Source organism: Geotrypetes seraphini, chromosome 10 (assembly GCF_902459505.1).
Source record: "Geotrypetes seraphini chromosome 10, aGeoSer1.1, whole genome shotgun sequence".
Classification (NCBI taxonomy): domain Eukaryota; kingdom Metazoa; phylum Chordata; class Amphibia; order Gymnophiona; family Dermophiidae; genus Geotrypetes; species Geotrypetes seraphini.
Window position 1 is genome coordinate 104,910,770 of NC_047093.1, and position 14,815 is coordinate 104,925,584.

At 46.5% G+C, this 14,815-nt stretch overlaps 1 protein-coding gene across 1 annotated transcript in view; it reads left to right on the forward strand.

The window, feature by feature from the left end:
- The window catches only part of PNPLA7 (patatin like phospholipase domain containing 7), an 864,087-nt gene that overhangs the window by 727,511 nt on the left and 121,761 nt on the right, over positions 1 to 14,815 (forward strand). Inside the window, exons 28-29 of the mRNA XM_033959965.1 lie at positions 6,774 to 6,890; positions 7,981 to 8,050. Of these exons, the coding sequence (XP_033815856.1) occupies positions 6,774 to 6,890; positions 7,981 to 8,050 (187 nt within the window). The remainder of the gene's footprint in view (positions 1 to 6,773; positions 6,891 to 7,980; positions 8,051 to 14,815) is intronic.

Below are 14,815 nucleotides of genomic sequence, written 5' to 3' on the forward strand. Positions count from 1 at the left end.
GATCGCCCCCGAATCTCCGATCAGCCCCCCGCCGACCCCTCAAACCCCCCCACCAACCCCTCGAACCCCCCCACCCAATCCCCCTCCCCGTAAAAGATGTCCAAATGGACGGGTCTCAAGCCCATCCGTCCAGCAGGCCAGCCATCCCACAAATGGCTGGCCTTAGGGCCTGATTGGCCCAGGCACCTCAAACCCCGCCCACAGGTGGGGCCTGAGGCACCTGAGCCAACTGGAATTGGCCCAGTAGCCTTAGGCGGGGGGGGGTGTCTCGTGGGTCGGTGGGGGAGGGCCGAACGGGGGTTCGGGGGGTGCGATCGTGGGAGGAGGATTCGTCGAGGGCAGGAGGGCCTGGGATCCCTCCTGCCCATATCTTAGTGGAAGTGAGGGGTAGGGGGTTCACCTGGGCAGGAGGGATTGGGCTCCCTCCTGCCCAGATCTTCGTCGGGGAAAGTCATGGCTCGCGAGGCAGGAGGGCTTTGGTTCCCTCTTTCCTCGATATTCTTTGGGGAGGGTCACGGCTTGTGGGGCAAGAGGGCTTGGGCTCCCTTTTGCCCTGATCAGTTTGGCGGGGTCAGGAGGGCTTGGGTTCTCTCCTGGCCTGATCGGATCGGCAGGGTCAGGAGGGCTTCGGCTCTCTCCTGTCTGGATCGAGTCGCGGGGGGAGGGCTGATCACTGCAGGAGAGATGCCGCAATGGTGATCGCCCACCCCTCTCTGAACCGTGGCACTTCAGGGTGAGGATCGTCGGCAGGGGAGATGCCCTGCCGTGATGCTTACCCCGAAGTGCCGCGGTTCAGAGGGGGGTGGGCGATCACCATCATGGCAGGAGAGATGAATCATCTCTCCTGCAGCGATAGTTGCAGTAGGTGGTAGGCAGGTTGCTGGGGCCACTGAGCTGCATCGATCAGCTCAGCAGCCCCTTTTTCAGCATTTATACCTGTTTTGACTTGGTCTAAGTCAAAACATATAAGTGCCGACTAGACAACCTGCCTAAACTTTTGGTTATACCTGCTATACGCCTATATCTAGGTCGGCCCACCTCCCGCCCTTTCCCCTCCTCTAAAAACGCCTCTTTTCGCTCTATGCGTTTAGAGGCAGGGGAAAGGCCTAAGCTGGTTTTAGATATGTCTAAAACCAGCTTTGATTATGGGTACTTGGACAATCAGGCTTTTTGATCGTCCAAGTACCCATTTAGGCCACTTTTTAGATGTTTTTTTAAAAATTATTATTATGAGCCCCATACTGTATACAAAGAGCTGAAATAAATGAGTAATCATTAACATACAAAAAAATAAAACAGTTCAATAAAAATCAATATCTTTTCTTAAATATTACCATAACTTACCAGACACAGAATAATTGCACAAATTAATAATTTAATTTAATTTAATTCTTATATACCGCTAATAACCATGAGGTTTCTAAGCGGTTTACAAAAATAAATGCATTAAAAGATACAATAAATAAAAATAAATAAGATAGGTACTTGGAAATTCCCTAACTGTCCCAAAGGCTCAAAATCTAACTAAAGTACCTGAAGAGACAATTTATGAAAAATAAAGATAAAATTTAAAGACAGAGATTGAGATAGAAAAGAATATTCCACCAAGTAATGAATAAATAAATTTAAAGATAGAATTAAAATAAATAAGTAAAATAAATAAAAAAATAAGTGTAATGTAAATAAACCTTTACTCATATTTTTATTATACTCCAAGGTGAAATATTTCCTGTTAGGTGCACCAAGCAAGTCAATACAAGACTAATGGTGTGGTAGGTATTATTATTGTCTGATTCACTGCTAGTATTAGTGGGGGGAAATGGTGTGTTATGACTAGAGACGCAAACTTGTCTCGGGTACCAAAGGTATCTGTATCGTAGTACTTAATAAGAATAAGCAACTGGTTATACTCGTACATTGTATCATTGTTTTCAACTGGCTTAGATAGGTGACTGCTCCGCGTTGATGGATTGCGGGAGAAATTTCACAACTCTAATTATGACTTATTGGATTACCATTGGCTGGGCCACAAAGCTGTTTGTTGTAGGCTGCATGCAGCCCGTGGGCCGTGAGTTTGACATGCTTGTTGTACACCAAAGAAGAAGAAATCCTCTGAAGAAAACTCTTAAGAGTAACACTCACAGCAAAGGTGGAAACAAAAGGGGAGGAGGCTGCAGGTCTGAAGGACAAAACTTAAATTTCTGAACTTTATTTACATAATTGCTCTGGGCATACCTGCTGTTTTTAGTTTTACTTTTAGAACAGCGATTTTGCAGTCAGGGGTCGCTAAACCGTCTCCAGGCCCTCAAATCCACCCACGCCATCGATGGGTGCAGGTATATGATATTTGTGTTTTATGGCAGGAAACCCCTGCAAGACATGCCAGGATTTGTCATATGGTGTAAAATTCAAAAGCCCATGAATTATGTGTTTGAGAGCCACTTGTGTTTTGTGCTATAATAGTGGACCGCATTATGAGGATATCAGAGCAGAAATAGATCCATCCACAGCTCAGTCCCACACAGTCTCTGGGCTTGCGAAGCTACTGACTGCGCTGCAGTTCCTTGGCACAGAAACCTTACAGCGTTCAATCGATTGTAGCAGTGGCATGGAGCAGTCATCTGTGTCTAAACATTTGGGCCAGGTTCTGGGGCTCTGAAAAAACACGTGTCAATCAGTATATCAGGTTTCCAGATAGCTAAAAAGAACAGCAGGAAGCAGGACTTTTTCTGGATTGCTGGCATGCCAAATGTCTTGTCTACCCCCTTGGCATCTGAAGAGATGATGTTCCGCAAACGCAAGATGGGAAACTGGTTGAATGTCCAATGCAATGCAAACCTCAGGATCGTAGATGTGTCCAAGTTTCCTGGGAGCTACCATAATTCCTTTATCCTGGCCAACTCTGGCTTTGGCCAAAAATTTGCAGAGGGACAATTTGGTCAAGGGTGGCTGCTAGGTAAGTGTGGTGGTGTTAGTTTGGAGGGTGGGTAAAGAATGTGGGAGGAGGAGGCCATGGGGAGACCATGAGGGGGATGACTGCTAGGAGGGCGGGTACCTGGGGGAAGACATACTATGTCTGGGTGTTTGGAGGGTTGGTTGGAAATTGGGAAAACTTATTTTTACCTCACGAGACATGTTTTCTTATAGGGGATGGTTTTCTTATAGGGGATGGTGGCTATGGGTGTAAGCCATGGCTGATGACTCCACTATTGGCACCCCGCTCAGAGGCAGAGAAACACTACAATGAGGTGCACATCTCTGCCAGGCACACCACTGAGTGCACTTTTGGGGTGCTGAAGAGCCACTACTGCTGCATGAATCTTTCTGGTTATCTGGTATTGCCAAATGTCTTGGACAGTGTTTGGCATTGATGGAGGATAATTCCCTGCATCTTATTTATTATACTCATTACATTCTAGACTTAAAGTCTTGGTGCTCAGGTCCAATCCTTGGTGAGGGCCTGGGGTGTAAACTTGGGAATTACTATTCCTCTTGAGGTATTTTCTCATAGTTGTAAGTTTTTACCTGCTTTCTCAAACAATATGATCCATAGGGAGCAGGAGTATAAATTTTTACATAGAGCTTTTGTATCCCCTTGGAGAGCTTACAGGGCAGGCTTTTCTATTCAGGAGAAATGTCCGAAGTGTGGGAGGGGTCACACCACTTTGGTGCATATGTTTTAGGAGTGCTCTAAAATATGGTCCTTTTGGTCTAAGATATGGAGTATTCTTTTGTCCCTTTTTCCTATTTTGCCCTCTGAAGCCCTTTGGTTGCCCTTTTTCATGATGGAGGGGAACTTCAGCATCTTCCTTTAGGACATTTATTTCTTAACAAAGCACTGTTGTTAACCAAGAAGACCATATTGATTTACTAGAGATTGAGAGCTACAACTTCTGTCTCTCAATGGAAAAAAATGCTTATTTTACCTAGCACTTCTAGAACATCGTAAAGTGAGTATTGTAGAGGCAGGAAGGTAGGATAAGTTTCAGGATATCTGGGAGGTGTACTGGAATGCTCTTCCCCATAAAGCTAGATGTCTCTTTCTTAATTCTTAATGGTTTATCTTTATTTCTATTTCTCTTAATTTTCTCTAGGTTTGGTACTCTGTTTGTCCTGGCTATTTTCAGTTTTCTTGTTGGGGATAATAGTTTTCTATTTTATTTTCTCTTTCTTCGTCAGTCCAGGACTGCTTCCTCGTTCTTTATTTATTTGACATCATTTTTTTTATTATTATGTGTTGAGTAACCACTAATCCAGGCTGTTATATTTCTTCTATACCACACAATGGGGGTTGGAAATGGGTATGGGGAGGGAGGGAGGAAAATTATACTGAGTTCTGTTGTTATGCTGCTATACTGTTCTGCTATGGAGGGGGGATTATACCCATTTCAAAATTTACTTTAGGCAGTTGCGTGTTTACCTTCTAGTTCAGGGGTCTCCAAAGTCCATTCTTAAGGGCCGAATCCAGTCAGGTTTTTGGGATTTCCCCAGTGAATATGCATTGAAAGCAGTACATGCACATAGATCTCATGCATATTCATTGGGGAAATCCCGAAAACCTAACTGGATTCGGCCCTCGAGGAGGGACTTTGGAGACCCCCTGTTTAGCTGATGATGTATATCTCTATTACTATTCTATTTCTCTCTGAATTACGCTGTTTTTCCATCTGTTTTTGATATATTGATTAGCAGCTAAAGAACACTAATATGTACCTTTGAATTTCATATTTCATTTTGTTCCTGTATGTATGCTATTTATGCCTAATAAAGAGATTATTTAAAAAAAATATAAAAGCATTAGTAACATGAAAAAATAAGCATTCTTATATATTCCCCCTGTCCCCCAAGTCTAGAATCTCCCCTCAGTATCCCTATTTCCCCCTTAATAGTGTCCTGCATCTCCCTTCTCCAGCATATTTCTTTCCCCCTCTCCCACCCAGCATCATCTCTTCCCCTCCAGCATCATCACTTCATGCCCCCTCCCTCTGTAGTCTACCCTCCACTCCTTAAACCTTTCCTGATGCTGTGGCTTTTTCCCTTTGTCACAACTGGGAGCTTTAAAATGAAATGAAACAGCAGCTGACATAGCAACTTGTACTCAGACACTCAACTAGGATCTACTTGCCTATCCCCTGTGGCAGAAGGAAGTGTATGTCAGAAGAGGTAAGACCAGCAAATCCTGGTTGAGTGTTGGAGCACATGGCACTATTCCAGCTACTGTTTTGTTTCATTTTAAAAGTTCTGTTTTTGCCCCAGGGTAGTCATCTTTTTTTGTGTGCTAATAAAGTGTGTTAATGGTAGTTGTGTGAAAACAAATCTACTGAAGATGCTCTAAATCAGTGTTTTTCAACCTTTTTTGGGCAAAGGCACACTTGTTTCATGAAAAAAATCACGAGGCACACCACCATTAGAAAATGTTAAAAAATTTAACTCTGTGCCTATATTGACTATATATAAAGTAATTCTCTTGAATAGGAATCAAATAAACACAAAGAAAGTATTTTATAATTACTTTATTATGAAATATTAAGTAAACAGAATAGTGAAAAATTATAAAATACTTTATTCAGTGCGAAACCTGGGCCTGTTTGGCTGAATACAAAGCTGATATTCTGGCTGGAATCGAAGAAAGACACAAACGTAGCTCTTCGTCAACAGCTCTCAGTCTCTCTCTGTATTTGGTTTTTATAGCATACAAAAATAGACAAATATACCCTCCATCCTTTTTATTAAACCACAATAGCAGTTTTTAGCGCAGGGAGCTGCGCTGAATGCCCAGCGCTGCTCTTGACGCTCATAGGCTCCCTGCGCTAAAAACCACTATTGCAGTTTAGTAAAAGGTGACCATATTGTAAAATATAAACAGCAGATATAAATTCAGAACTGTGCATAGTAAGTGAAGGGAAGTTTTCATCTCTGGGAATTTACCCAGTTAACTATTAAGTTATTTGGGCAAATTCCTTTGAAAACTGTGGTAATACTGCCTCCACTTTGCTAAATTTAAAATAAAATCATTTTTCCTACCTTGTCTGGTGATTTCTGGTTGCACTTTCTTCTTCTGACTGTGCATCCAATCTTTCTTCCCTTCTATCAGCCTGTATGCTTTCTCTCCTCTACACCTCATTCCCTCCCCCAACTTTTTCTTCCTCTCTCCCTGACCTTTCTTTCTTTTTTTCTGTTTCTCTTCTTTCCTTCTGTTTCCCTGCCTGCCCCCTTTCTTTCTTTCTCCCTGCCGTTCCCCAAGCCACTGCCACTGCCACTGCCATCGAGGAACAGGACCCACCAATGGATAACAGGCCCCAAAGCCGACACATGCTCTCCCTGACGTCAATTCTGCAATAGGAGAGGAAGTTCCGCCCAGCCAGGCAGCAATTGGCTGGCCCGAACTTCCTCTCCGACTGCAGAATTGACGTCGGGGAGAAGAAGATTTATCGGCTCGATAGATTAGATCGCCAAGACAAAGTGAGTCCTGGGTGATCGACTCACTTTGCCTTGGCGAGCTACTGGCGCCCCTGCCTCGGGCCCCCTATCAGCTCCGGGCCCCTGAATGCAGGACTGGTAGTACTGCCCTGATGGCGGCCCTGCGGCACACCAGGCAACATCTCGCGGCATACTAGTGTGCCGCAGAACAGCGGTTGAAAAACATTGCTCTAAATGTTCCATTTCACGATCTTATTTACATTTTGACTAAAGCTTATAAAAGAAGTAATATTAATTATTACAACAACAAAAAACTGGCTTTCATTTAGCTACTTTTGTCTTCCCTCTTTCAGAGCATGACATCCGTGTTAAACAAAGTTTTAGACTTAACATACCCGATCACATCCATGTTTTCTGGTGCAGGCTTCAACAAAAGTGTCAGATGCATCTTCCAGGATAAACAGATTGAGGTAATTGGTTCTGCATTTTGTGTAAAAAAATATAATGTGCTGCTCTTTTGTATATATTAAAATAACCCAATGTTGTTTATGACGTTGTCTATGTTATATACACCTTCAATCCACAACGGCATATAATAAACTTCAAAGTGCCTACTTTCTAAGCAATCTTTTTTTCTGATAATACATTTCTAAGTGTCTCTATGGTCTTCAGTTCCAGCCAACCACCAGCCAAATTATTTGAAGGCTTGATTCTTTTTCTGGCTTTTATTCATCATCAGACCTTAGTTTTTTTTAAGTGCTTGTGCTCTGTGATTTGTGCAAATCAATAAGCTTTTCCTATACAACTTTAAAACTTATGTACTTATATACTTAGCTTTAGCTATTTCTTCATCTTTTTTTTGAATCTCAGGAAGGACCTTAAGGTTAAACATGTTTCGCCCAAAGGCTTTTTCAAGAATGGGTCTCCCCTTTTGTTTTGCTCCACAGCATCCCGATGTGTGTTCTTCTATGTTACATAGAAGAACACATATCTTCCATGTTACATAGAAGAATACACGTCTTCCATGTTAGATAGAAGAACACACGTCTTCTATTTTACATAGAAGAACACAGGTTGGGATGCTGTGGAGCAAAACAAAAGGGGAGACCCATTCTTGAAAAAGCCTTTGAGCGAAACTTTTTGAACCTTAAGGTCCTTCCTGAGGTTCAAAAAAAGAATGAAGAAATAGCTAAAGCTAAGTATATAAGTACATAAGTTTTAAAGTTGTATAGGAAAAGCTTATTGATTTGCACAAATCACAGAGTATAGAGCACAAGCACTTAAAAAAACTAAGGTCTGATGATGAATAAAAGCCAGAAAAAGAAACAAGCCTTCAAATAATTTGGCTGGTGGTTGGCTGGAAATGAAGACCATAGAGACACTTAGAAATGTATTATCAGAAAAAAAGATTGCTTAGAAAGTAGGCACTTTGAAGTTTATTATATGCCGTTGTGGAATGAAGGTGCTCTTTTGTATATTTCATCTTTTGAGCTTCCATCATTTTCTGCTTTCACGTACCCTGATCTTACATGTTGTTGCACTGCTGTCTCTATATTGCAGAATCTATGGATCCCATATTTCATCATAACCACAGACATTACAGCTTCAGCAATGAGAGTCCATACTGATGGTAAGTGGTTACCTATAGGGCAAGATAGACTTCTCCTTCCTCAGATAAAGGCCAAATGGCCCTCCTATTTCTTCTATTATGGCTAAGGTGACCATACGTCCCATTTTGAACAGGACTGTCCCTTTTTCTGATCCCCTGTCCTGTTGTTCCCACGCACAGCTTCGGGACACCTAAATGTCCCGTTTTCAGCGACAGCGTCCCGAAGCTATGTGTGGGGACAACGGGACAGGCGATCGGGGGAGAATGGTAATCTCCCTGCTTACCCACCCACTGCCGCAACTACAGCTGGAAAGGCAAGTCCAGGCGCCGGCCCAGAAGCCTTCTCCCCTACGTCAATTCTGGTGTCAGAGAGGAAGTTCCGGGCCAGCCAGTCGCTGCCTGGCTGGCCCGGAACTTTCTCTCTGATGCCAGAATTGACGTTGGGGAGAAGGCTTCTGGGCCAGTGCCTGAACATGCCTTTCCTGTGGTTGCGGCAAGGGCAAGAAGTAGCAGCGGGCATCGTCGACAGATCGGGGGGGAGGGGAACAGAAGAATCGGGTAGGCTTCGGAGGGAGGCAGACAGACAGATAGGAGTCCTGCAGTTCAGCTTTCTCATATTCAGCACGACAGGAAGGGAGGGGAGGCTGGCTGGCTTCGGGGGAGGGAGGCTGGCTGGCTGGCTTCGAGGGAGAGAGTGGGACAAAGGCTGGAAGACAGTGAGGGGGAGGCAGGCAGACAGGCTGGCTTTGGCAAGGGAGGGACACTAAAGACATACAAAGGAGGCACTGAGGGCACTAAGGACATAGGAAGGAGCACTGGGGGCACTAAGGACATGGGAAAGAGGCACTGGGGGCACTATGGACATGGGAAGGGGCACTAAAGACATAGGAAGGAGGCACTGGGGGTACTAAGGATATGGGAAGGGGAACTAAGGACATAGGAAGGAGGCACTAGGGGCACTAAGGACATAGGAAGGAAGGAGGGAGGGAATAGAAAGGACAATTGTTGGACCTGAGTGCAGAAAGAAAGAAAGAAATGAAAGAAAGGATGCACAGTCAGAAGGAAATGCAACCAAAGCCTCATGAAATCACAGCAAAGGTAGGAAAAATGATTTTATTTTCAATTTAGTGATCAAAATGTGTTAGTTTTGAGAATTTATATCTGCTGTCTATATTTTACACTGTATTTGTCTATTTTTCTATAGTTACTGAAGTGACATTGCATATTTTAAAGTCATCTGCCTTGACATCTTTGAAAACCCCCTATTTTCTCAGTGTATAGTGTGCTTTGTGGTTTTTTTTTTTATTTTATGGTTACCATTATGAATTAATAAGATATGTGTACATGAAAAATTAATGGAATAAATTGGGGATGGGATAGGGCGGGACTAGGGCGGGATTGGGAGTGGGACTGACAATTAATAGATGTTCTGTTTTGATGAAAAAAATAAATGGTCACGTTAATTATGGCAGCTGTATGGGGACAACCACCTAGCTAATTGGGATTAGTGATGGAAGTGGAAAGGAAGAAAAGGAGTAGGAGATTTAGAGACTGAGGAGGAGGTTGAATGATACAGTTAAGGGGAACAGTTAATCTGCTGGCTGGGTTGGTGGGCAGCGGAGAATATGGTTATGAATTGAAGTCTATATCAAAAAGGTGGGTTTTCAGTCTGCTTTTAAACAAGGTAAAGGAAGGAGCTTGGCAAACAAACTCGGGTAATTTATTCCAGGCATAGGGGGCAGCTAGATGAAAGGAATAAAGTCTAGGACTGGCAGTGAAGGATAGTGCTGCCCGATTTCCGATTCGAATCGGGTGAATCGATTCGTTTTCCGGGTTTTTCCAATTGGCCTTACCGATTCGGCTACCAACCCTCCCCCTAGCCCCCCTAAAGCAGGAGCAGCAGCGCTGCCTCTTGCTGGCTGTCTACTGCCGCTCCTGTTTGAGGGAGGAGGGTCAGTTGGGAAGTGCTGTATAGGCCTTTGCAGTGTCATCCAGTTTTCCCCCTGGCTTTAGCTAATAAGGTAGCCTGTTTTTGATCAAGTGACCAGTGCCGGTTCCAGCATTTAAATCCCCCTTTTTTCGTGCTGTTTTCACTTTCATTTTCATAGCGCTCAGCAGTGGTGTACCAAGGGGGGGGAGGGAGGTCCGCCCCGGGTGCAGCCTTAGGGTAGGTGCACAGCCGGCCAGGTCTGGAAAATGGTCCATCACTAAGGCAAAGTGAGTTGATCGCGGAGCCCATCCCGGGCTCCGTGATAGACTCACTTTGCCTTGGCGATCGACCATTTTCCGGACCTGGCTGGGTGTGCACCCCCCCTAAGGCTGCCGTCGGAGAGGAAGTTCTGGCCAGCCAATCGCTGCCTGGCTGCCCGGAACTTCCTCTCTGTCCGCCCGATGCTGGGAAGCAGAGAGAGCTTGGGGCAGCCGCGGCCGCGGCTTTGGGGCCTTTTCCCTGATGGTGGCAGCAGCGGCTTGGTGGAGGGCAGGGAGAAAGAAAGAAAGGGGGCAGGCAGGGAGACAGAAGGGAAACAGAAAAAAAGAAAGGGGGCATGAAGAGAGAAAGAAAGAAAGGGAGGCAGGGAGAAAGAAAGGGAGAGAGGAAGAAAAAGTTGGGGGAGGGAATGAGGTCTGGAGGAGAGGAAGCATACAGGCTGAAAGAAGGGAAGAAAGATTGGATGCACAGTCAGAAAAAGAAAATACAACCAGAGACTCATGAAATCACCAGACAAGTTAGGAAAAATGATTTTATTTTCAATTTAGTGATCAAAATGTGTCTGAATTTATATCTGCTGTCTATATTTTGCACTATGGCCCCCTTTTACTAAACCGCAATAGCGGTTTTTAATGCAGGGAGCCTATAAGTGTCCAGAGCAGCGCTGGACATTTAGCGCAGCTCCCTGCACTAAAAACTGCTATTGTGGTTTAGTAAAAAGGGAGGGGGTATATTTGTCTATTTTTGTATGGTTGTTACTGAGGTGACAGTGCATAGAGTCATCTGCCTTGATCTCTTTGAAAAACCCCAGAATAGGAATGATAATTAACATTTTCTCAGTGTACAGTGTGCTTTGTGTTTTGTTTTGTTTTTAATTTTATTATTGGTAGATCATTTTGACTTGGTCATTTTAAAAGTAGCTCGCAAGCTCAAAAAGTGTGGCCACCCCTGAGCTAGAGCGTTGAAGCTGCATGTGGCTGCCGTAAGGGTCATCTCTGACACAAACGGAAGTTGCATCAGAGACAACCTTTACGGCAGCCATATGCAACTACAATGCTCCCGCTGCTGTAAGAAGGCAGTTTGGGGGGGTCACGTGACGACGTTGAGCTGAGCGGTGGCTCCCTGCTCGTGCTCCGACCCTCTCGCGCGCTAATCTTCGCTTTTTATAGCCATCCTGCTTTGCCTTAATTACTTCTTTGGTGTAGGGTGGAGCGGAATGCTGTGGGGAGCTAGCAGCTGCTTCGGCGGCTCTCTGCAGCAGCTTTCAGGCAAGTTATGCCCATTAAGACCCCGCAGCCGACTCGGGCTCAGCGTGTGCACGGGGCTCTCAAGATGGCGTCCGGAACTGCGACCCCGCCAAGAGTGCTACTCCAAGACGACGCGGTCAAGGAGTTGACCCGGACCATTTCCGCGGCGATTGATGAAAGGCTCACTAAGCTCCAGGCAACAGTGGAGGATGTTCGGGATTGCCTGGAGCGGCATGGTCAGCGTCTACAGACCACGGAGTCCCGCATAGCTGCCCAGGAGGATCGTTCTGGGACGCTGGAGACGCAGGTTCAGGCCCTGCATGCTCAGTGCGCGTCCCTCCACGAGCGGCTTGAAGACCAGGAGAACCGCGGCTGCCGCAACAATATTCGCCTGGTGGGCCTGGCGGAAACCATCCGAGACGCTGAGCTGCATGAGTTGGTGGAGATGTGGCTGCCTGGAGCGGTGGGCTTTACCCCGGACGGGTCGTGCACCTTGGTGGAGAGGGTGCATCGCCTGGGTCCGCGTCGGGAGGGCGCGGGCAGGCCACGACCTGTTATTGCCAGGTATTTGAACTTTGCTGACAAGGCCCAGGTCATGGCTCTGTACAGAAAAAAGGGCGCGCTGGAGCATGCGGGCATTAAGATCCTGCTTTTCAACGACTACTCCGCCGAAGTGGCTGCTTGCCGGCGCGCCCTGGCGCCTTATTGCACCGAGCTCCGCAACAGAGGCCTACGTTTCGTGGTGCAATATCCTGCATGGGTCCGGGTCTTTGAGGCCGGGGGACCGAAGACCTGCGAGGACGTGGAGGCGCTACAGGCCTATATAAGATCTTTGGCGCCTGTACCTCCGGTGCCCTAAGAAGATCTGCTTCGATTTCCCTAAGACTCTCTTCAGATTTTGCCTCCCTGGAGATCAAAGGACTGGACCGGGGGCTGGACAGTCTTGAGCCTTTGCCCTTTGTTTCCATGTTATGGGGGCTCTAGGGCTATGGGGCCAGCCTTGCATTTTTGTCAGTTCCATGGATATCCTGCTTGCTGTTTTTGGAGGATGACTATGCTTAGGCCTGGGATATGGGCTGCCTCCCTGTCTACCGGGACGGTGTTCCTGGCCCTTTTTTTGGGGGGAGTTTGCGGGAGTACTATCCTGCTATACCTGCTGTTATCTCCGCTTTGACACCTGCACAGGACCTTCCTACCCGGGTCCCTGGACTTTGCTGCTGTTTTCTTTTTTGACCTTTTTGATCTTAGAGATCCTGAACTTTGGGTGTCTGGAATTTTGACCTCTGCCCCCTGTTTGCTTTTTTGGACAAATGACGATCCTGTTGCCCTTGGGCGTGTTTGTGCTGGGAGGTTTGCTGTTGGGGGTAGGGTGGTGTTTGAGGCTTTTAGGGTCTTTTTGCGTGAGGGGGTTGGGGGGGCATTCAGTACTATGTTTTTACTGTGGGGGGGAGGGGACGGAGGGGTTGCTGGTTGGATATGGGAGGGAGGAGCAGGAGGATGAACGGGTGGGGTATTGTTTGTCTGGTGGGATGTGGATTGTTTGTGTGGGGTGTGTTTGGGTGTGGATGTTTGAGCGGTATGGATCTGGGGTGGGGAGGGGGGTATGGCTGCGGAGGGGAGGTTCTCTAGTTCAGTGGGGGGTTAGGGGCTCTATTGATGGTTCTTGGGGGTCCGGCTGGGAGACCCTCAGGGATTGTGCGATGCTTCGTTGGGACTGGGCATTGGTGCTGGGTACTTCCCATGGCTATGGCTGACTTGGTGTGTCTTACGTTGAACGTGGCAGGCATCAACTCTCCTGTGAAGCGCACCAAGGTCCTGTCGTTCTTGAAGAAGGAAAAAGTCTCTGTGGCTTTTCTACAGGAGACTCACCTCAAGGCCTGCGAACATCAGAAGTTGCAGCGTGACTGGGTGGGGGAAGTGGTGGCGTCCTCTTATTCGTCCAGGCAGAGGGGGGTGGCTATTCTCATCCATAAGGCGGTGGTAGCGGTCACCCACAGGGTTATCCGGGACCCTCAGGGCCGCTTTGTCATCTGGGTGGGGACTTTGAATGATAGACCTGTGGTGCTCTGCAATGTTTACGCTCCTAATGTCTACACTCCCTCTTTCTTCTCTACTCTCTTGGCCCACTTGATAGCGTTACCGAATTATGAACTCCTGGTGGGCGGGGATTTTAACATCACTAGCGATCCCTCCATTGATTGTAAGCCCCCGAGACCAGTGGCGATGGATAATGAGCGTAGGGGGGTGAATTTCCTGATGGGAGAATTTGTGACAAACCCAGGTCCGTTTCGGGTTTTGGCCAAAACAAACCCGAATCCGTACCGGGTTTTGCCCCAGTGATCAGGAGTATTCACAGTGCACCTAGATGCAGGAGGGCTGATCAGGTGACCTGCCAATTGATTGATGAAGCTGACTTCTGCTCTGATTCTGACATGTAGGTAGAAGAGACAGGGCAGGATAAGATTAAGAGAAAAACCTACACTCCATGTAGACCTGCCACTGTCAGAAAGCTTATTCAGTTTGAGCAGCCTGTTAAAATCAGGGCTAGGAAGAAACCTGCCTGTAATAGCAGGAAGCAAGCCGGTGTGTGGAAAACCCTTCCCCCACCTTCTCAGAGGGGGAGTGGTTATCCACAGGATATAACGAGGCACAGGGGACACATGAAAAGAGGAGATACCGGAGAATGGGAAGCTGAGAGGAGGCAGTCTCTCACAGACTGTCCTATGCTTGAGGCAGATGAGTTACCTCCTGTCTGGGACACTGGAGTACAGCCAGAAGGAGAAGCCATGAAGGTGCAGGAAAGCTGTGTAGGAGCTGACACTCTGCCAGCACCCATGGAGACACAGTAAGCCTAAGATTGGGATTTAATTTCTTTATAAGCTTGTCTCTTACCCGTTTGAAGCCAGTGAAGCTCTCCTGGGAAGCCACATTTTTGAGGTTTTCTGTAAAGCAGGAATGTGTGTGTTTTCTGACAAACCATTTTGAATGTATTTCCTGTATGATGATTCAGCTGGGAAATCTCGATGGTCCTGCACAGCTGTGCCTGATTGCTACAGCACCGTTTAGAGGGAAACGTTTGCTTGATTTTGAACTCTGAATAATGCTGTGATTCTTATGTGTTCTGGACTGTTGGATAAAAGCATTACTTATCTGATTATTACTGCTCTGGTGAAGAGAACTGTATTTCTTGACTGATTAAAGTCCAGAAGCAGGGGACTGTACACAAGGAGGAGGAGTGTGTGGTGCAGTGGTTGGATCTACAGCCTCAGCACCCTGGGGTTGTGGGTTCAAACCCCGCGCTGCTCCTTGTGACCCTGGGCAAGTCACTTA